This window comes from Muscardinus avellanarius (genome assembly GCF_963383645.1).
Source record: "Muscardinus avellanarius genome assembly, chromosome: 2".
Classification (NCBI taxonomy): Eukaryota; Metazoa; Chordata; class Mammalia; order Rodentia; family Gliridae; genus Muscardinus; species Muscardinus avellanarius.
In genome coordinates this window covers 64494313-64518215 of record NC_137787.1, presented here as the reverse complement: position 1 = coordinate 64518215, position 23903 = coordinate 64494313, and the positions used below count along the sequence as shown (strand labels likewise).

The 23903-nt window shown below is 43.7% G+C and overlaps 1 protein-coding gene across 1 annotated transcript in view; it reads left to right on the top strand.

Moving 5' to 3' along the window:
• Window positions 1-219: 219 nt before the first annotated feature.
• The window catches only part of CYBRD1 (cytochrome b reductase 1), a gene marked incomplete at both ends in the record, with an annotated part of 32389 nt that continues 8705 nt past the window's right edge, over window positions 220-23903 (top strand). Inside the window, 2 exons of the mRNA XM_080689926.1 lie at window positions 220-406; window positions 18456-18664. Of these exons, the coding sequence (XP_080546052.1) occupies window positions 220-406; window positions 18456-18664 (396 nt within the window). The remainder of the gene's footprint in view (window positions 407-18455; window positions 18665-23903) is intronic.

Here is a 23903-nt window from a genome sequence, read left to right as displayed (position 1 = left end):
GCGCGCCCTCCCGCGCAGCGGCCCGGCGGCTCCCCCAGCCCTCGGCGGCTCGGGGCTGGCCGGGGGCGGCCACCGCGTGACCCCGGCGGGGCGGGTCCCTGCTCCGCCCGCGGCCCACCCCGAGGCCCCTCCCCGCAGGCGGGGTCAGCGCCCACAAGTCGCCGCCCGGGCCGCCGCGGAGCCAGTGCCCAGCGCCGCGGGGCCAGGGCTCTGGCGACCATGGAGTGCTACTGGGGCTTCCTGGGGCTGCTGGTGCCGGCGCTGCTCGTCGGGTTCCTGTCCGTGATCCTCACGCTGGTCTGGGTCCTGCACTACCGGGAGGGGCTCGGCTGGGACGGCAGCGGGCTCGAGTTCAACTGGCACCCGGTGCTCATAGTCACCGGCTTCGTCTTCATCCAGGGCATCGGTACTGGCGCCCGCGGGGACGGCGGGGGGCCGGCCCGGGGCTGGCTGGGGCGGGGGGCTGGGGGGCCCAGAGGCGACCCCAGGCCGACGGGGGCGCGGGAGGAGCGAGCGGGAGCACCGCGCCCGGCCAGCGCCCTATCGTGGCCCCCGAGCGGGGCGAGGCCTTTCGCCCAACTTCGAGGCTGCAGAATGCGAGGAAAGCAGCGGGGAGGCGCGGAGGGGCGGCGTCTGCCTCTCCGCGTGGCGGCGGCGAGCGGAGCATCCCCTGGGCCCCGTCCCCTGGGCTCGCGTCCCGGCGCGCAGGGCTCCGCGGAGCCGGGCAGGGCTGCCAGCCCTCGCGGGGGTGTTCCGCCGCGCCGCCCCGTCATTGGCCGGCCCTGGACCCAGCTTGTTTATGTGGCGGCCCACTGGCGAAAGTTCCCCTGCGGGGCCTCCTGTGGGGCGGTGGCCCCGAACTCGGGCCGCAGAAGCGGCTCGGGGATGCCCAGACCCCGCCCGCCCGGCGCGCCAGCTCCCCCCCCCCCCCAACGCGCGGGCGAGGGGCGCGGGCGAGGGCCGTGTGCTTTCGTCGCCGTGCGGAGCAGAGCCTCTTCCTTTTGGAGAAACCTCTAGTTATTAGTGGCGCAAGCACCGTGCTTTCGTAACCGCTTCCCCTCAAAGTGAGGTCCATTCGGTGGCCTGGAGAATGCTTTGAGAAAAGGTAGACAGGGGGTGGGCCGCGGGTGGATGGGGCTGGGAAGGGGATGCCCAACCAGCGGAAACTTCTAAAGAAAAGGGCTGCCTTTCCTTCCACATACTAAACTCCCCACAAACAAGAGAAGAAAAAAGTGCTGGCCTCACTGTTAAAGACAGGTTTTTGTTTTGGTTTGCTTTGGGGTTTTGCTCGCGCAGTTTCAGCCAGCGCGGCCGCATTTTCCCGCTGGGATGCGGCGGGCGGTGTTACTAAGGATGCTCAGCTAAGGAGGCCTCGGCGTGAGCCCCACTAGCCAGCGAAGTCACTTCGATGCCTAATTTCCAGCCATTTTGTTCATGAACTAAAACAAGAAAAACATACTCAAGTCCTAAGTTCTCAGCCACCAGATGCCTTTTCCTTCAGGGTAGAGCTGTCAACAGCTTCCGTTTACTCAAAATGTGGCCAACAGGTTCATCATCTCTTCCACTCACCTCTTAGAGCGGCGCCTAAAACCAAGACGCTCTTCAGAGGTTTGTATTAAGTACTTGGAAACACCGACGATAGCCAGGCCTGGCGGGAGCACATCTCTAGTACCAGCACTTGGAAAGATGCCCAGTAGTACCAGTACTTGGCTGAAAAGGGAAGATCGCAGGTTTGAGGCCAGCCTTAGCAATTTAGTGAGGCCCTCAGCAACTTAGTGAGACCCTGTTTCAAAATATGCATAAAAAGGACTGGGAATATAGCTTAGAGGTAGACTGCTCCTGTGTTCAATCCTCAGTAGAAAACAAAATGGTACAACCGCTCACCATGGTACAGCTGGTGGTATGACTCACACAGAAGAAACAAAGTTACAGCCCTTTGTTGAGTATTTTCTGTGTGTCCACTAAGTATGTTCTAAGAGTAAACCCAAGCACAGGGGGGTTAAGCAGCTTATTCATGGAAGTGATATGCGTCCTTTCAGTGGCCTTATTTTCCAGGGTGATTTCTCTGCTTTAATGGCAATAAGCTTATTTTCTGCAACATCTCATTTTTAGAGAAGTCCAAAGCTTTACGTAAAATGCACTTTGAATTCATGTCGGAGTCCGTTACACAGTTTTCTTAATAGGTTTCTTGGTTTCTCCAAACTTTAGATTTCTCTTAATGTGTTTATACTAACTATGGGGAAAATATATATAAATGGATAATTTGGGAATTTTCATCTGCTGCTCTTATGCAAACCCTGTTTTGTTGAGGCTCAGTTACTATATTTGTGTTAATGTTCCAGTGTTGGTCCTGTACTGTTTGGACCCTGAATTCACAAAGAATTTCAATCACATAATACATTTAATGGACATAACATAAACTTTTTCATACATGTAGACACTTGGACCTCTCTCTCCAGTTCCCCCATTTCTTGGCCCATGAACACTCAACCAAATGGTAGGAAGCCTCCAGGGGGAGAAGAAGTAAATTAAGATGCTCCTTTGGCTTATGATGGGGTTACATCCCTGATATGCCTGTTGTATACTAAAAATATGGTAACTTGAAAATGTGTGCAAAACACTGAACATGATGAACCAACCCTCTGGCTTGAGCAGCACAGCACATCGCAAATAATTGTTAAGTTAAACCATCCTAAGTCAGACAATCGGTGGTTGGCTTCATAGGCTGTAAGGGAAACAGGGAAAAGTGCATGTTACAGAATAAGTAGCCATGTCATTGTAGGTTTTTGGTGGTTTTCTTTTCTCTTTTGGAGGGGGGAAGGGAAAGTAATGGGGGTTGAACCCAGGTGCATTCCACCTCTGATCTACACCTCAAGCCCTGTTTTATTTTGTATTTTGAAAGAAGGTCTTGCTAATTTTCAGAGGGCCTCATTAAGTTACTGAGGCTGGCTAAGAACCAGCAATCCTCCTGTCTCAGCTTCCCAAATAGTGGGATTACAGGCACCACGCCCAGCTCATAATTGACTTTTTTTTTCTTTAATGTGTGTTCTTTCTTTAGAGAAAAAACTTTAAGGTTATGGAATTTACAATCTCTAATAAAGAATATAATATAACAGAGTGCTTAAGTAATACACAGATCCTTGGAGGGGAAGAAAAGAAGGCTACAGTAGAGTTATTACTCTAAGCACAGAGTGTTTTGCTAAAGCAATATACAAAGAGTAAACTGTATTTGAAACTATGGCAAGAATAAGTAAAACATCTTGCAAAAGGAATCTCTGAAGAAAGCAAGGCTAATGTAGAAGTTACAAAATAAATCTCTCTCCTTTTTTCTACACACACACACACACACACACACACACACACACACACACACACATACAAACACCCTTCGGAAAATGTATGGATTCTAGCTGGGCATGGGGGTGCACACCTGTAATCCCAGTACTTGAGAGACTGAGACAGGAGTATAAAAGATTTGAAGCCAGCCGTAGCAACTTAATGAGACTATCAGTATCTTAGCAAAACCCTGTTTCTAATAATAATAATAATAATAGTAGTAATAATAATAGGCTGGGCATGGTGGCGCATGCTTGTAATCCCTGCACTTGGGAGGCTGAGACAGGAAGATCACGCAGGTTTGAAGCCAGCCTCATCTGGCTTAAGAGACCTGTTTCCAAATAAAATACAAAAAAAAAAAAAAAATAGGTCTGGGAGTGTAGCCCAAAGGTAGAAGGCCTCTGGGTTCCATCCCCAGTACCACTAAAAAAAAAAAAAAAAAAAAAATAATAATAATAATAATAATAATAAGGCTGGGGGTATATAGTGAAGATAATAATAATAATAGGGCTGGGGTATATAGCGAAGATAATAATAATAATGGGGCTGGGGGTATATAGCGAAGATAGAATGCCCTTGGGTTCAATCCCCAATACTACCAAAAAAGTATGTATTTTAAAATAAAGTATAATATTCCATCAGAAATATAAAACAATGCCCAGGTTGGCCTTGACCTCCTGGGCTAATCCTCTAGGCTCAGCCTCCTGGTAGCTGAGACTGCAGATGCATGCCACCATGCCTGGTTAAGAAAAGCTCAATATATGGGAAGTCTGCCTAACAGATTCTGACATGAATGAGGAAGAGTTGAGAAGAGGCTTTGTGCTTTCCTCAAAGGAATGCTTCCAGTGAAATAACACCGCCAGGAAATCAGAGAAACGACCCTTGCAAAGAAGGGCGCAGAAAAGACTGTAACAAAGAAATGCTCTCAAAGTGGCAGATGGCCTTTTAAAAGGTTCAACAAGGTGGATTGTTCTTTAGTAGAAGGTAAAAAATGCAGGTATCTGCATTTAGCGAAAAGAAGCCTTGGCAATTCTACACTCCTTGCTTTCCCACGTGTAGAACTCCTATTGTGTTATAGACTGAAGGAAGAGAAATTAAATAGTTTAATGATCTCAAGTTGATTTTGTGAGATATGATATAACTGCATTTAAGTATCATTTAAAAGACTAGCAGAAATTAAGAGCAATTCTTAAAAGGCAGTTGGGGTATCCCATTAATGTATCTAAGTGACTAAATTCCATGGTTACTTAAAAATAGTTAAAAGGTTTTGGGGATAAAATGTGGCAAAGAAGATATGGGAGAAAGTGCCCCAAATACCTATTCCAGATTGAGCCTAAAAGAGAAAATAAGCCTCAATAGCAAAACATATCAGTCTTAGGGAAGTGATATTTTTTTGTGTGTGGTACTGGGGTTCCTGGAAACCCTTCTAACATCCGGGTTACACTCCCAGATCATCCTGTCTCCTCCTCCCAAGCACGGGGATTACAAGCGTGTGCCACCATGCCTGGCTTGAGAAGTGATCATTTTTACAGAACATAAAGATATAATTCAAAGCAACTGAAACTATGCTTTTGTTATAAATAAATGCATGTAAATATCTTAATAATGTAACTAGTAGAAGTGTTTTAGAAATCATTTTGCTCACTGCTGTATCCCTAGCACCCAGAACTGACACATACTAGGCAAATAGTTATTGAATGAGTAAGACTTTTTTCAGGATCAAAATCAAATTGTTAGAAGTACACACCCATCTCTAATACTATAATTTGGGAGACTGAGACAGGAGGATTATAATTTCAAGGCCAGCCTTGGCAATTCGGCAAGATACTCAGCATTTTAGTGAGACCTGTTCAAAATAATTAAAATAATATAGGGCTGGGAATGTAGCTCAGAAATAGACTGCCCCTGGGTTAAATGCCCAGTACTGGGGAAAAAAAAATGTTAGTAATCAAATGCAATTTGTGTGTGTATGTGGTACTAGGGATTGAACCCAGGGACATTCTAACTATGAGCTTTACCCTCACCCCTATTTTAGTTTTTTATATTTGAAACAGGGTCTCACGTTGCTAAGGACCTCACTAAAGGCTGGCTTCAAAACTGCAATCCTCCTGTCTCAGTCTACTGAGGACTTGGATCACAGGCATGTGCCACCACACTCAACTACAAAATGCAGTTTTTTTTATTATTATTATTTTTTAATTAATTAATTTATTTTTTTATTGGTGCACTGTATTCATACATCATAGTGGGATACAAACTTTTGTAGACATACATGCACACATCGCCCAGTCAGCCCCCACCCGATCCCTACCCCATTCTCTCCCCATCCCTCCCTCCCATGCTTGGCTTAGTGGTTGACATCTAGTATTATAGCAATTTATCCAAAATTAAAAACGATAATCTCACATAACAGTTTCATTTGTCTGATACCAAGTTTTTGATGACTTAAAGATAACATTTCAATATTTCTTTTTACTTTCTTTCTTTTTTTTTTTTTTTTTTTTTTTTTTTTTTTAAATTTTATTTTATTGGTGCACTGTATTCATACATCATAGTGGGATACAAACTTTTGTAGACATACATGCACACATCGCCCAGTCAGCCCCCACCCGATCCCCACCCCATTCTCTCCCCATCCCTCCCTCCCATGCTTGGCTTAGTGGTTGACATCTAGTATTATAGCAATTTATCCAAAATTAAAAATGATAATCTCACATAACAGTTTCATTTGTCTGATACCAAGCTTTTGATGTCTTAAAGATAACATTTCAATATTTCTTTTTGCTTTCTTTCTTACCAGAGAATATTTTTTTCTTTTTTTTAGGTGAAACTATCATATATTTATTTTTCAGAAAAAAATCTATCCTGATATGGAATATGGACTCTAGATACCCAAAACAATCTCGAAGCAAAAACAAAGCTAGAAGATGTATATTTTCTGATTTCAAACCATATAAAGCTACAATAATTGAAACAGTGTAGTACTGTTCTAAAGGCAGATATATAGACCATTGGAGTTAAATACAAGCCTAGAGCTAACTTCTTCCCTATATTGTCAAGTTATTTTTGACAAGGTTTCCACGAAGATTTGGTGGTGGAAATAATAATCTTTTAACTAAATATTGTTGAAAAATAATAATTACATGGAAAAGAATAAAATTGGACCCTTACCTAATCCCACATACAAGTAGTAACTCAAACTAGATAAAAGACCTAAATATAAATCTTAAGACTATAAACTTTTAGGAGAAAATCTGGGTCATAAAACCTCACAACATTGAAATTGGCAGTGATTTCTTGGATATGATTTCAATGGCACAGGCAACAGAAGAATATACAAACTCCCTAAAAAATAAAAGAAAATATTGTATATCCAAAGACAATGTAAACAGAGTTAAAAGTTACTAATAGAATTGGATAAAATATTTCCAAATGCTATATCTGAAGGTATATTAATATTCCAACTAGAAATCCTAAAAATTAACAACAATAAAGGCAAACAATACAATTTAGAGATAGGTAAAAGACTAACATAAATAATGAATCTCCACAGATAACCAATCTTAGTTGTCTGTTGGATGGAAACTCTTGTTTCTCTGGTTCTGGTGAGTGTTACCTATTTCTTCTTTGTAGTTAATCTCTTTGAGTATTTTCTCTAGCGCTGGTTTTGAAGACATAAATTCCTTCAGTTTCTGTTTGTCATGGAAGCTTCTTATTTCTCCATCTAATTTGATAGAAAGTTTTGCTGGGTAGGAAATTTTTGGCTGGAAGTTGTTTTCTTTCAGAGTTTGGAATATGTTACTCCAAGCCCTTCTGGCTCTCATGACTTGGTTTGGGAAGTCTGGAGTGATTCTAATTGGTTTGCCTCTGAATGTCACTTGGCCCTTTGTTTTGGTTGCCTTTAAGATTCTCTGCTTGGCTTCCACATTGGTCATTTTGACAATTATATGGCGTGGGGATCCTCTTCTCGGATCCTGTCTAAAGGGAGTTCTATAAGTTTCCTGGATCTGTGTATCAACCTCTTGCTCTATGTTTGGAAAATTTTCTGCTATTACTTCCTTGAAGAGATTGTTGATCCCTTTGGTATCACTTTCTTTTCCCTCCTCTATTCCAATTATTCTTAGGTTAGCTCTCTTAAAATGGGCCCATATTTCTTCCATGTCAGATTCCTGCTGTCGGATATCTTTTTCTAGATTAGAAACTATGCATTCATTTTTGGATTGCTCATCTTCTAAGAGCGAGATTCTGTTCTCCATGTGGTCTAATCGGTTGTTTGTGCTTTGAATTGAGGACTTTACTTCATTAATTGCATCCTTTATCTCTTTTTGGCTCTCTCTGAGTTCTTTTCGAAGCACCTCTATTATTTCTACAGTTATTTTCCTGATTTGATCTTCTAGAAATCTCTGATTTTCTGTTTTATCAGGTTCTGATGTTGTGGGGTTGTGCACATTCATTACTCCAGTGTTATTCCTCTTTCCCATGATTTCGGAGGTTTGTGCCTTTCTGGGTTCTTCCCTTGGGTCACTATGGCTTCACTTAAGGTGCTCTGGATCTCGAGTCTGTATTATCTCAGACCCTACTACTCCTTTACTGGGTTGTATCACAGAGTCTCCGACCCAGGGAATCGATAGAGGCTGCTTTAAACTAAAGGGGGTGCCAGGTTGCACGCTCTCCTATGGTGTGATATCTCTGCCACCACCACTCCCTCACTGGGTCAAGTCCCAGGAGGCACAATACTGGGATTTCTCCTCTGTGGCCCGCAATTTGACTCACTGTTCTTGAGTACGTAGATGTAGCTGTACTGGACTCGGTGAATTCACTGCTGCTGCCACCGCCGGTGGCAATATGGCGCCTCTGCCACGCCCTCGGCCATGAGGCTGGCGTATTTTTTCTTCTCTGGTTTTGATTTCCACTCTGAATCCCTGCAGCGTGTGCTGAGCTCAGCCACTGGGAGCTTTAAATGCTGTCTGTGCCGAAAGATCCCGCCTGGCTGTTCCGCATCGGCTCACCTCGGCTTGCTGTAGCCGTCCGCTGAGTTCGCAGCTGCCGCTGGCAGTATGGCGCTGCTGCCGCGTCCTCGGGCGCGTGTGTCTCCTCTGTGGCCCTGAGCTCTGTTCTCAGTCCGCTTTCTCTCTGGAGCCTGGTGGTTTTTTTGTTTTTCTGGTGATGGTGTTTTCTGGCTATGAAAGGCGCTCTTTTTGTGGTAATGGAGATTGGTTGTTAGCGGGACTCTTAAGCCCCGCTTTTCTCGGTCGCCATCTTCCCGGAAGTCCTTTACTTTCTTTCTTACCAGAGAATATTTTTTTTTCTTTTTTTTTAGGTGAAACTATCATATATTTATATATTTATTTTTCAGAAAAACCTCTATCCTAATATGGAATATGGACTCTAGATACCCAAAACGATCTTGAAAAAGAACAAAGCTAGAAGATATATATTTTCTGATTTCAAACCATATAAAGCTACAATAATTGAAACAGTGTAGTACTATTCTAAAGGCAGATATATAAACCATTGGAGTTAAATAAAAGCCTAGATTCTTCCCTATATTGTCAAGTTATTTTTGACAAGGTTTCCACGAACATTTGGTGGTAGAAATAATAATCTTTTAACTAAATATAGTTGAAACATAATAATTACATGGAAAAGAATAAAGTTGGACCCTTACCTAATCCCATATACAAATATTAACTCAAAATAGATAAAAGACTTAAATATAAATCTTAAGACTATAAACTTTTAGGAGAAAATCTGGGTCATAAAACCTCACAACACTGAAATTGGCAGTGATTTCTTGGATATGATTTCAATGGCACAGGCAACAGAAGAGTATACAAACTCCCTAAAAAATAAAAAAAAATATTGTATATCCAAAGACAATGTAACCAGAGTTAACAGTTACTAATAGAATGGGATAAAATATTTCCAAATGCTATATCTGAAGGTATATTAATATTCCAACTAGAAATCCTAAAAATTCACAACAATAAAGGCAAACAATACCATTTAGAGATAGGTAAAAGACTAACATAAGTAATGAATCTCCACAGATAACCAATCTTAGTTGACTGTTGGATGGAAACTCTTGTTTCTCTGGTTCTGGTGTGTGTTACCTATTTCTTCTTTGTAGTTAATCTCTTTGATTATTTTCTCTAGTGCTGGTTTTGAAGACAAAAATTCCTTCAGTTTCTGTTTGTCATGGAAGCTTCTTATTTTCCCATCTAATTTGATAGAAAGTTTTGCTGGGTAGGAAATTTTTGGCTGGAAGTTGTTTTCTTTCAGAGTTTGGAATATGTTACTCCAAGCCCTTCTGGCTCTCATGACTTGGTTTGGGAAGTCTGGAGTGATTCTAATTGGCTTGCCTCTGAATGTCACTTGGCCCTTTGTTTTTGTTGCCTTTAAGATTCTCTGCTTGGCTTCCACATTGGTCATTTTGACAATTATGTGGCGTGGGGATCCTCTTCTCCGATCCTGTCTAAAGGGAGTTCTATACGTTTCCTGGACCTGTGTATCAACCTCTTGCTCTATGTTTGGAAAATTTTCTGCTATTACTTCCTTGAAGAGATTGTTGATCCCTTTGGTTTCACTTTCTTTTCCCTCCTCTATTCCAATAATTCTTAGGTTAGCTCTCTTAAAATGGGCCCATATTTCTTCAATATCAGATTCCTGCTGTCGGATATTTTTTCCTCGATTAGAAACTATGCGTTCATTTTTGGAATGATCATCTTCTAAGAGCGAGATTCTGTTCTCCATGTGGTCTAATCGGTTGTTTGTGCTTTGAATTGAGGCCTTTACTTCATTAATTGCATCCTTTATCTCTTTTTGGCTCTCTCTGAGTTCTTTTCGAAGCACCTCTATTATTTCTACAGTTATTTTCCTGATTTGATCTTCTAGAAATCTCTGAATTTCTGTTTTATCGGGTTCTGATGTTGTGGGGTTGTGGGCATTGATTGCTCCAGTATTATTCCTCTTTCCCATGATTTCGGAAGTTTGTGCCTTCTCTGGGTTCTTCCCTTGGGTCACTATGACTTCACTTAAGGTGTTCTGGATCTCGAGTCAGTAGTATCTCAGACCCCACTACTACTCCTTTATTGGGTTTTATCACAGAGTCTCCGACCCAGAGAGTCGATAGAGGCTGCTTTAGACTGTGGGGGTGCCAGGTTGCACGTTCTCCTATGGTGTGATATCTCTGCCACCGCCCCTCCCCCACTGGGTCAAGTCCCAGGGAGTACAGTACTGGGATTTCTCCTCTGTGGCCCGCAATTTGACTCACTGTTCTTGAGTACACAGATGTAGCTGTACTGGATTCGGTGAATTCTCTGCTACTGCCGCAGGTGGCAGTATGGCGCCGCTGCTATGCCCTCGGCCGTGAGGCTGGCGTATTTCTTCTTGGTTTTGATTTCCACTCTGAATCCCTGAGGCGTGTGCTGAGCTCAGCCACTGGGAGCTTTAGATTTTACCTGCGGCGAGAAATCCCACCTGGCTGTTCCGCAGCGGCTCACCTCGGCTTGCTGTAGCCGTCCAGTGAATTTGCCGGTGCCGCCGGCAGTATGGCGCTGCTGCCGCATCCTCGGGCGCGAGGCCGGTTATCTCCTCTGTGGCTCTGAGCTCTGTTCTCAGTCCGCTTTCTCTCTGGAGCCTGGTGATTTTTTTGTTTCTTTGGTGATGGTGTTTTCTGGCTATGAAAGGGGCTGATTTTGTGGTAATGGAGATTGGTTGTTAGCGGGGCTCTTAAGCCCCGCTTTTCTCAGTCGCCATCTTCCCGGAAGTCAGGATGTTACTTCCAAAATGCAGTTTTACAATGACCAATAATAACACCTAAAGTAAAAGCTCCTTCCCTGTCCCTCAGTGATTTCCAGTGTGCAGTTCAGAAAACTGTTTAGTCAATCCCAGGAAGAATGGGCATCCTTTTGCTAAATTGCCAAGGCTGGTCTTGAATTAATTAATTTATTTATTTATTTATTTTGCGGGTGTGGAGCCCAGGGGCATTCGACCTCTGAGCTACACCCCCTGCCCTATTTTTTATTCTTTATTTTATTTTATTTTATTTTGGTACTAGGGGTGGAACCCAGAGGCTTTGTACCTCCGGCTACACTCCCAGACCTATTTTATATTTTATTTGGAAACAGGGTCTCACTAAGTAGCCGAGGCTGGCTTCGAACCTGTGCGATCCTCATGTCTCAGCCTCCCAATCGCAGGGATTACAAGCATGCGCCAACATGCCCGGCTTTTATTCTTTATTTTGAAACTGGGTCTCACTGAGTTGCAGAGGGTCTCACTAAATAGCTGAGGCTGTCTGCGAACTGCAAGCCTCTGGTGTCAGCCTCCTGAATGCTGGGATTACCAGCCTGCGCCACCATGCCCACCTTGGCCTTGAATTTATAATCTTCCTGTCTCAGCCTCCCAAATTATGGGATTACTGCCCATGGATTTACCATTAGTTCATTAGCATTTTACTGCCCAAGTATTGCAAATGCCTCCTTTTGCCTATCTAAAGATACCACTTCAATTCTCCTTCCTTCTTTCTTCTGCATCATTAAATTCTCCTCTCCATTGAAATAATTCCAGCATATTATAGTGTCTCTCTCTCTCTTCCCCCCTCTCTCTCTCTCTCTCTCTCTCTCTCTCTCTCTCTCTCTCTCCCTTTTGTGGTACTCGGTATTGAACCCAGGGGGGTTCTATCTCAATGATAAACTCCCAGTCCTTCGTATTTTTTTTTTTTTTTTTTGGAAAGAAGATCTTGCTAAGTTACCAAGGGCTAGTCTCAAACATTCAGTCCTCCTGTCTCAGCCTCACAGGGACTGGGATTACTATGTGCACTCTGTGCCTGGCTTCCTTCTACCATTTTTTTTTGGGGGGGGTACTGGGGTTCCTGGAAGTCCTTCTACCTCCAGGCTACACTCCCAGACCTATTTTATACTTTTTTGTTTTTGGAAACAGGGTCTCTTAAGCCAGCATGGCTGGCTTTGAACCTGCCAGATCCTCCTGTCTCTGCCTCCCAAGCGCGGGATTACAAGCTTGCGCCACCACACCCGTCTTCTTCTACCATTTTTAATGCATATGCCTAAGCTGGGCGTGGTGGTATGTACCTGTAGGCTTGTGGCCAGCCTCAGCAACGTGTGAGGCCATCTGCAACTTAGTGAGACCCTGTTTCAAAATAAAGAACAAAATAGGGCTGGGGGTGGAGCTGGGAGGTAGAATGCCCCTAGGTTCAATCCCCGGTACTGCAATAAATAAATAAAGAAAGAAAACCCACTACTTGAGAGGCTGAGACAGGAGGCTTGTGCAGGATTGAGGCCCGCCTCAGCAACCACTTGAGGCCTTCTACAACTTAGTGAGACCCTGTTTTAAAATAAAAAATAAAACAGGACTGGGGGTGTATCTCAGAGGTAGAATATTTTTAGGTTCAATCCCCCGTAGCATGAAATTAACTAATTAATTTAAAGAAAGGGCTGGGAGTGTAGCTTAGTGATAAAAACACCCCAGCGTTGATCTCAAGTACCACCTGCACATACACACCAAAAAAGAAACAAGAAAAAAAAAGAAAGGAAAGAAAGAAAAAAAAAGTGTGAAAAAGGAGGTGACTGGAGAGCTATCCAGCACACGCCCTTCAGAGCCTCCAGAAAGAACCAGTCCTGCCAACACCTTGATCCTAAATTTCAGGCCTTCAGGTCCGAAAGAGAACAAACTTGTGTTCTTTTAAGCCATAAGGCTCAAGGTAACTGCCCACTGCAGTCCCAGGGCCCAGATGTAGGATGTGATAGCAACGAGTTTTTATTGCTCCTCCCAGGACTGACAGTTTACCAGGCAGGGTCTCTTTAACTGTAGGCAGCATAAGGAGCAGCTGAATCTGTTGATGAGGACAGGTAAGCCCCAGGCCAGGGCCTCGGAGGGCAGGGCGTCAGACCTGACCTTGCTGGGGAGGCAGATCTGAAGTGAGCGGGAGACTGCCCACTCCTGACAAGACAAGACGGGCCACTCTTACTTAGCTCCCGAGAAGTATGGGCGATATGAGGAGCCAGTCCGAGGCCGCCAGATCTTCCCATTTTCCCAGGAGAAGCCAGGTGTCTAAAAACTGGTTCAAAGTCAAAGTGGACAAGCTGCACCAACAAAACAAAAGCCCCAATGTTAACGCTAATCAAATAAAGCACATCTGTGGACCAAATCCCAGTGCATACCGTCCAGGGTACAGGTAACTTCTGCTACGGTTTTCTGTCTTGACTTTGTGAGATTAAAAATAATTTTTTTTGAAAAGGTAGAACAGTCGTCTCTTTTTGGAAAGATAGGAGCATATTTTCCATGTCTGGGAACATCGCTCTCTCTCAGAGCTCCCCCCTCATCTGCTCCCACTGTGACAGATTATCAGTTCACACTGACTTTTAAAAACTTGTGTATGGCTGGGCGTGGTGGCGCACGCTTGTAATCCCCGTGCTTGGGAGGCAGAGACAGGAGGATCGTGCTGGTTCGAAGCCAGCCACGCTTGCTGACTTAGGAGACCCTGTTTCAAAAATATAAAATAGGTCTGGGAGTGTAGCCTGGAGGTAGAAGGGCTTCCAGGAACCTCAGTACCACAAAAACAAAACAAAACAATAAAAAACTGTGTATGTAGATAGTTCTGTGTGGTATGTGAATGTAAAGCTGGTAAACTAGAGATGACATCTTAGAGAATATATATATTTTATATCCCTGAGTTTTTATTATGCCACTAGGAGCTGAAAATTTTTCTAATAATTAAATTCAAGTTGCTATATTTTCATTTGCCTAGGGAATAATTACATAGAGATATCAACTTCTTCCTCCCTTTGTCCTTTCTTTTCTAAGTTTGCCACACCAGTATGTGCCACCACCAATAACTTTTCCTTTGAAAGGATTTAAAATGTATTTCTCACATGTGTGTGTGCATGTTCCCCTTGCTTTTTTGGGGAAAATTATCTTGCTGCCAATTACAGCCCCCAGAAGAAAACCTTTGTGTCAGTCACAAGTGGCTTTTGTATATCATTTCTCCTCCTATTGGGCTTCAGAGGCCTTCTTCTTCCTTCTCACTGAACCTCAGGAATGATGCCTAGGTAAGTGCCAAGCCAAAGAAGCAAGAAATATTTAAATTCCACTCTCCAGGCAGTTTTTACAATGGTTGAGAATAGCTTCTTGTTTAAGAAGTGTGGTCTGACTTCTTAAGCTTGCCCTTTGCTCCTAAAACCTGCCATATTTCGGTTGTTTATATACTTTTAAAAGCATGTAAACAACTGGAGAGAAGGCGACATGTTGCAGCGACCCTTTGCTTACCCAGACAGCATTTGGAAGCATAGCTATGGGTGCAGCAGAGCCCCGTGGAGCTAGGAGAGGCGCTGCAAACCCCGTGCACCTCGCTTAGGAGACCCCTCGAGTCTCCACCAGCTGCCTGTGGAGCAGTGGAGACCAATCGGCTACTGGGTTTGCAAGCTTACAAAAATATTGTTTTAATTCTAAAGCTGTACTGAACACTTAGGCTAGATTTCAGTTGTATGGAAAATGCGAAAATGTGGCACATTCTTCTGTGGTGCCTCTGGTATTGGGAAGAGTAAGAAGTCTTCACTAGAAATGTAGGTGGCTTTGAATTTTTGGCAGCAGTTTCTTAAAGTATACTCCGTGTCTAAGAACATAAAAACATCTACCTCACCATCAATGTTTTCATAATATGGATATACCAGGCTATCTAAGACAAGAAATAGCATTTCAAAGCACCCCAGAATTCCCCTGTTCACCCTTAACCACAAGTCCTTTCAGTCATGGCAACTACTCTTGATTTTTTTTTTTTTTTTTTTTTTTTTAGTGGCACTGGAGATTGAACCCAGGGACATTCTACTTTTGAGCCACACTTCCAGCCCTATTTTGAAACAAGGCCTTGCTAGGTTGCTGATAATCTCATTAAGTCCTCCAGTCTCAGCCTTCCAAGTATACTGGGATTACAGGTGTACATCACAATACCTGGCTTATTCCAGATTTTTACCGTCAGAATTTAGTTTTGATTTTGAAAGATTTCATATAGTATGATTCAGGGTGGGGAGAAAAAGCCATATGTTCTTTTGTTTCTGTTTATAATTTGTGTTTCAAGCAAACACACCCTTTTATGTAGATAGATGTTCAAATTCAGTCTTCTAAGATTCCTTTCCCCAGGTGCATGGTTGATGCAATACTGATGATAATAATAACAACTAGATACATGATAGGTAGAGATAGGGAGCTCACTACTTTAACCAAGCTGGTCTGAAATTTGCTATCCTTGAGTCTTGGCCTCTCAGGTAGCTGAGATTACATGTGTGTGCCACTGTGCCCAGCTAGCAATAATATTTTAAGGCAGTCATAGAGGTTGAGCAAGCTTATTAACCTCCCTGTAACTCAGCTTCTTCCTCTGTACAATAGTTAAAAGTAATTGTGCCTTTCTCAGAGAGTTGAGGTGACAATTAAAATGTAAAGCACTTAGCAAGGTGCTTATTACTTAGTGTGTGTGTGTGTGTGTGTGTGTGTGTGTGTGTGTAACAAATGAGGTTAAACCAGGAGAGGAACTGTGTAATATATGTCTATCATATATTTGTATTTCAATACTGTCTGATCACATACATTGCAAAGGCTCCAGGTTGTGGATATAAGGTAAAGAGACCTTTTTGCTTTCTCTAAAAGCTAGAGAATTCACAGGGCGTGTTGCTGAATCCTTGGGGAGAAAAGGCATAAGGAGGTAAACCAGTGGTTGAGTTTATATCAGTTTGCTTTCTAGGTTTTGACCAGTCTGCAGAGTGCTTTGTATTCATTTATCTAAAAAATGCTGTGGGATGTGCGCGCACGCACACACACACACACACACACACACACACACACATGCACACACGAATAAGTACAACTGATGAAATCTGAATCAGGTCAGTGGATCATGTTTATGTCAGTTTCCTGACTGTGATAATGTATTATAGTCGTATAAGACGTTACCATAGAGGAAAACTGGGTGGAGAGATATGAGAGCTTTCTGTATTATTTCTTACAACTGCATGTGTGTACACATGCAGTTATCTCAAAATAAGTTAAAAAAGTAACAAATTTTGTGGAGCTACATACTTTGAGCCCAGGGTTGTCTTAGATTCTGGAAATACAAGGAAAAAATAGCAAGACCTGTTCAAGATAGCATATAAGTGAGAAAAGACCTTGAGCTAGCTTTAAAAGTATGCTTTTAGCTGGGCATGGTGTTGCACACTTGTAGTCCCAGGATTTGGGAAGCAGAGACAGGAGGATGGTGGGTTTACGGCCAGCCTAAGCAACTTAGTGAGATCCTGTCTCAAAATAAAAAATAAAATAGGGATGGGGGGTATAGCTCAGAGAGAGGTAGAACCCCCCTAGGTTCACTCCCCAGTACCATTTTTAAAGACTTTGTAATAACTGGTTTGAAGAGATTTATTGAGTAGGAAAAAGGATTATCGAAAAAGTCTCCAAGTTGTCAATGAAGTATAATCAGTCAACATTTATAAGAAACCTATATACACACTGAAATTAGCAGAAAGAAATCCTTCAGAGTTTAGATTAAATAAAAGTAAGACAGTCCTAGTGGTGAGGGTTGTCATGTGTTGAAATAAGACCAACAAATAGAGTGACAATCTGTGTTGAAAGTTTCAAAGAGGCTGAGTTCCCATCTCTCTCTGTAGGTTTGGATGTGTTTCTGCCCCAGATTGGACTAGATCATTCCATATATTTTACCATCCTAAGATGTTTTATATATTCAAATTATAAATGTCTTTGATGGGGTCAGGTTCCTTTTTTTTTTTCTCTAGAATTAAGAAATGTACATGATAGCCGGGCGTGGTGGCGCAAGCTTGTAATCCCCGCGCTTGGGAGGCAGAGACAAGAGGATCGGATGGGTTGGCAGCCAGCCTCGCTGGCCTAAGAGACCCTGTTTCCAAATAAAAATATAAAAAATAGGTGTCTGGGGGTGTAGCCCGGAGGTAGAAGGGTTTCCAGGAACCCCAGTACCACCAAAAAAAAAAAAAAAAGAAAAGAAAAGAAAAGAAAAGAAATGTACATGATATAATGCTCATAGCATGGAATACCTCTGCCAAGGAAGTAAACTTTAAACATTTTCAATCTGTCACACATTTCCAAGTACTTAATTTTTTTTCTGACATGGAACAAAGGGGTGGATAGGAGCAAGATACTGTCTTCAGACCAAAAGTCAATCATATACTGCTTAAAGTGGCTGTATAATCTGTTGTATTTTTATTGGAAAACACTTCAATAAAAAAAGGCCTCCAGAGCCAGGCGTGGTGGTGCACGCTTGTGATCCCAGTACTTGGAAGGTTAAATGGGAGGATCGCGCAGGTTCGAAGCCAGCCTCAGCAACTTAGTGAGGCTCTCAGCAATGTAGTGAGACACTATTCCCAAGTAAAATATATAAAAACAATAGGTCTGGGAGTTTATCCCAGAATAAAAAGCCCTTGGGTTCCATCCCCAGTACCACCACCAAAAAAAAAAAAAAAAAAAAAAAAAGCCCTGCAATTTTTTAAGTTTACATACAGGAAAGAGTATATGTAAGTGTACGGTCTGACGAATTATCTTTCAGTGAACAGCAATATCAACGGAGCCTTTGATAAATTCTCAGAGCATTCCTTTCAGTCGCGGTGTCCTTCCTCACAAGGACAACTACTGACCTCTAACTACAGAGATAAGTTTTGCCTGTTTTCATCCTTTGTATACACTGAATCAAGCTACATACTTGTTAATGTTGGGCTCCTTGCGATTGGCACTCTAGGTCGATCCATATCACCAGGTGTCGGTCTAGTTATAGGTCTTCTTTCTCTTGAACCGCGTTGGTCGTGAGCTGTGGGGAAGTCGCCAGGGTTTTGACTACACACACGGTACTGCTAGTACTATTCGAGTATGCGTCTTTTAGTGAATGTATGTACATATTTCTTTGGGGCATATCCTCAGGAGTAGAATGGCAGCAAAGGAGCCAAGAAGGGTCCACTGAGAGGCAGTAGTAACATAGGAAAGGCGAGGAGACCCAGCAGGCAAGGGAAAGGGTCTCACAAAGGGAGCATCCATTGTGACAAATTGTTTATTTTTTTGTTCTGGATTTTTGAAAACACGTTTTCTCTTTCTAGCTATCATTGTATACAGACTGCCATGGACCTGGAAATGCAGCAAGCTCCTGATGAAATGCATCCACGCGGGGTTAAACACTGTGGCCGCCACTCTTGTGACTGTCTCTCTGGTGGCCGTGTTTGATTACCACAACGCCGGCAGTATCCCCAATATGTACAGTCTGCACAGCTGGGTGGGACTGACAACTGTCATCCTCTACTTCCTCCAGGTCAGTATCTTGGTTGCTTATAAATAAAGCGTAACGAGCAAAACAACTCAGTGGCTGTGAATATCTTCTAAGCGTTCTTTACGTTGGTCCCCATCATACATCTTCCCCCAAGTGGGCACTGGAGCTGCAGAAATCACAGTCTCTGAGCTTACATGGGAGATTTTAAACATTGACATCTGTGGGTAGGGAAATGGCCATCTCCTGACATGCGCACTGGCGTTGCTGGGACTTTGGGCCCCACGTGCTGAGCTGGGATGCAGCTCAGTCGTAGGGCACTTGACCAGCGCGCATGAGGCCCTGGCTTCAACCCCTAGTATGGCGAGGGCTCCACACGCTGAAACAACTAGCATAGGTGAGAGCTGTGGCTTTCTTTCCCACAATCTCTGCCACTTGCCTTTTCTAGATTCACTTCTTTGAAAAGAGAGATGAATCTGTAGCTTTGGGCTCCATTTGAAAGGCACGGTGTTATTTTATTTTCCTTCACTTTTAAGGGCGTGTGCTCTGAGAGTGCTACATGTAAACACAGTGTTGTAGAACATGATGCACATTTGGTCACTAAAGTAAAAGTTAATGTTATGAGTGTTTGGGGTCTTAACCACTTTGTGGGGGAAAAAATCTTTGTAGGCTATCTCGACCCACGTTTCTTTCTCAGCGACTGATTAGTTTATATATTCAAGTACTTGATTGGGATTTCATTGTGAACTTTTCTATGGCTATAGGAGAAGTAAAATACAAATGTTCTCACAAAAACCCCAAGGCTTATCTTAGACTATATTTCCCCTTTAAAAAACAAGAATAGAGGCTGAGTGTAGTGGTGCACACCTGTAATCCTGGTACTTGAGAGGCTGAGACAGGAGGATTGAAAATTTGAGGCCAGCCTCAGAAATTTAGTGAAGCTTTCAGCAACCTAGCGAGACCCTGCTTCCAAATAAAAAATAAAATAGGACTAGGGGTTTAGCTTGGAGGTAAAATGCCTCTGGATTCAACCTCCAGTACAATATAAAACAAAACACCCAAAACAAAACAAAAACAAACAAAAAAATGAACTCTTATTAGACATTGTCATTTTTATTCTTTTTACTTTATCTTTTTTTGTGATACTGGGGATTGAACCCAGGGGCATTCAACCTCTGAGCTACACTCCCAGACCCATTTCATTTTTTATTTTGAAACAAGGTCTCACTAAGTTGCTGAAATTGGCCTGGAACCTGTGATCCTTTTGTCTCAGCCTTACAAGCATGCACCTGGCATTTATTATTTCAAATAAGGTCTCACTAGGTTGCTGAGATTCTCACTACATTGCTGAGGCTATCCCTGGCATCTGTGATCCTCCTGCCTAGGCCTCCCAAATACTGGGATTACTGGTGTGTCCCACTGTACGAAGCCTAGCATTCATATATTTGTGTGAGTGTGTGAGTGTGTGAGTGTGTGTGTGTGTGTGTGTGTGTGTGTGTTGGTTACTGGGGACTGAATCCAGGGATGCTCTACTACAAAGCCACATTCTCAGCCCTTTTTATTTATATTTTGAGACAGAGTCTCACTGAGTTGCCGAGGCTGACCTCAAAGCTGTGATCCTTCTGCTTCAACCTCAGTAGCTGAGATTCAAGGATACACTACCACACCTGGCCAGCATTTTTGGATTTTAGAGCCAGGCGTGGTGGCGCATGCTTGTAATCCCTGGGCTTGGAAGGCAGAGACAGGAGGATCACACAATTTGACTCACTGTTGTTGAGTGCGCAGATGGAGCTGTAGTGGACTCGGTGAATTCGCTGCTGCTGCCGCTGGTGGCAATATGGCGCCGCTGTCACGCCCTCGGCCGTGAGGCTGGCGTATTTCTTCTCTGTTTTTGAGCTCCGCTCTGAGTCCCTGCAAGGTGTGCCGAGCCCAGCCCCTGGGAGCTTTAGATGCTCCCTGTGCCGAAAAAATCTGCCGAATTCCCCCCGGCTGATCCGCAGTGGCTCACCTCTGCTCGCTGTCCGCCGCTCCTCTCTGGAGCCTGGTGGGCTGTTGAGTGCGTTGGTCTGGTGCCGTCCAGTGAGCTTGCCGCTGCCGCCAGCAGTAAAGCGCTGCTGCCGCGTCCGAAATTATTGATTTTAATGCAACCAAATGAATCATCTTTTTCTCTAACGTTGTCCTCTTTTGGTTTTGTTTTCTTTTGGTGACTGGTTCATTTTTTTTCCCCTACGCTGAAGTTCAAGAATTCTCTTATGCTTTCTATCAAGAGTAATAAATTTTTGTCTTTGGTGTTTACCTGCTTATTTCACTTAGAACTATCTTAGCGTCTGATGCGACTTTGTACTCCAATTCTGCTTGTCACCGTGTGGACACATTATTCTCCCAGCGCCATTTACTGAATCATCCCTGCTCTTGGCATTTGCCTGCAATGCCACTTTTGCCAGGTATCTTTTCCTTCCTTCTAGCCAGCATGGGAGGAATTGAGGAGTAGAGAAATATTGAAATAGGTAGAAGTGCATAGAAGTAAGAAGTGTAAAAGTAGGGATAAGAGCCCTCGACTCGTTCGTATTTTAAAGAGATTATTTCTAATACTTCGCTGTTGAGGACAGGTGCTTCACATCTCCTCCCATCTCTGTAAAAGCGTTTTCTTTTTGAGTCCTAAATGGATGTGGAATTTTATTGATGTTTTATTCTGTAGCTGTTGAGATGACTATGGCTTCTCTTCTTCAACTAGTAATACTGTCAATGACATCAATAGACTCTAATGTAAAACTTGGTGAATTACAACGTATTTTTCTCCAGATTCTCTTTGCTCTCTGAAATATCTGGATTCCGGCCTCCTGTTCTTTTCTTTGTGCTCACTGGGTTTCTCAGAAAAATGGTTTTACAACTTCTGGGCTTTTGTTTAGTGGGAGGAATATTGGCTCCTACCTTCATTTCTTTGCTCAGATTCAGAGAACAGATACTGTTTAAGAACACAGGATCTGGCCGGGCGTGGTGGCGCACACTTGTAATCCCCGCGCTTGGGAGGCGGAGACAGGAGGATCGCGCAGGTTCGAAGCCAGCCGCGCGTGCTGGTTTAGGAGACCCTGTTTCCAAATAAAAAAAATATAAAATAGGTCTGGGAGTGTAGCCCGGAGGTAGAAGGGCTTCCAGGAACCCCAGTACCACCAAAAACAAACAAAAAACCCACAGGATCTAGCAGAGTATGGTGGTGCATACCTGTAATCCCAATGCATGGGAGGCTGAGACAGGAGGATCCCAGGTTCCAGACAGCCTCAGCAAAGTAGCAAGACTCTCAGCAACTTACTGAGACCCTATTTCAAAATAAAAAATAAAATATGGCTGAGGTAGAATACATCTGGGTTCTATCCCCAGTAACACACACACACACACACACACACACACACACACACACACACTTTACAGTCAGAGAGGCCTGTTTGAATAAGGTTCATTCATTTAGTAGCCAGTAACCTCAAGGTTTTTTTTTAACTTCTCTGGATTTAATTTTCTCACCTATAAATGAAAACTCATAATCCTTCACAAAATCCTAAGAATCAAAGCTAACTAATGCATGAAAAAGCTCAACCCAGGGCTTAGCACAGCAGCATGATACACGTTGGCTGTTGTGGTTAGAAGTGTAAATCTTGTGGCAGGCTCCTTTGTGACTTGGAGATGGTGTGTTTTTCTTTTCTACTGTAGATCATAGGTACCTTCATGGTCGAGAACATGGATTTTATGTTAGTGAAATCACGAACCCATTCATTTATATAACAAAAAAAGTGAATACCTGTCACATGGCAGATGCCTTGCTGAGCATGGAGATATGTTGTTCCACGAGTCAAACATGAGCTCAAAGAGACCTGCTCTCTGCCCTGAGGAAGCTTCCAGGGGAAGAAGGTAGCTGAGTGTTTGGCAGGAGGGTGGGTATGGCGTGTTCTGGGAGCTCTCGGGTGGTAAAGGGGGTATGGAAAGCCACCGCAAGCTAAGCCACAACTTGCATTGGAAGGGCAGAGAGCATTCTGGGCAAATGGAATCGCTTGCAGGAAATTGTTCGCTTTACTTGAGGAATAGAAAGGAGCCCAGGCTGCTTAGAGTACAAAGCTTGGATTGGAGGCTGGACAGGAACCAGTGCAGTCTCCCTTGAAGATGTTGACAGAGGACACAAGGAGAAATGATGTTGGCCCAGAGCAGGGCAGAAGCAGCGAGGCATGGGAGTTGATTCTCCAGCTACTGAGAAGGTAGATTTGGACAGTAAGTGATTTAAAGACACAGTCGCACACTGGAGCGGCTGGGTGGATGAGAAGGGGGACATTGAAAGGAGAAAAGAGGGCCAGAGGAGTGCGCGATGCTCCAGAGAGGATGTACAAATAAGTTCTGGAAACTTCCCACTGGGATTAGTGACCACCCTGAAGAGCAAGTTCTTGGGCAGGCAGAAGCCAGATGATTGCAGCTGGATGAAGAGGAGTGGAAGGTGAGGAAATGGACTGTTGGGGCTAGCCACTGGGTGAGAAGGGAGGAGGAGAGGTGAGCCACGGCAGGTGTTTGGACGTGAGTTTTTGTTTTGTTTTGTTCTTTTTTATAGTGCTGGGAATCGCACCCAGGGGCATTCAACCTCTGAGCTACACCCCCAGTCCTATTTTATTTTGAAACAAGGTCTCACTAAGTTACTGCATGCTGGCCTCAAACCAGTGGGCCTCCTGGCTAGCCTCCCAAGTACTGGGATTACAGACATGAGCCACCACGCCCAGCTTGGGTGTTTTGCTTTTGTTTGTTGTTTGTTTGTTTTGTGAGAAGCTTGGGTATGTAAAAATGCTAAGCAGTAAAGGAGTATTTGTGAATACCGGGGAGATACAACAATCTGGAACTAGGTGTTCAGGAAGCAGGTTGCAGAGACAGCTGGAAAATTGGAGGAATTGTTGGCTTGGTTTGATTTGGGGGTTTGTTTGCTTTGCTGAGAGGAAATTGAGGCTCCTCTCTGAAGTTTCCTCTCTCTTGGCAATGAGGAGGTAGTAAGATTATCTGCTGCCCCAGCCAGGCGGTATGCACCTATAATCCCAACTACTCAGGAGGCTGGCAGGGGGATTGCAAGTTCAAGGCCAACCTGGACAATTTAGCAAGACCTTGTCTCAAAATAATAATGCAAAGGGCTCATGAATCATCTCCCCAAAGTGAGGCATTTCAGAGCACCAGAAATTTGAGGATGGGAGAATTTAGAGCCAGGTGAGAAACCAGACAATAGAAGGTTTGTTCTGAAGTATCTGACTGCGCATGACCATGC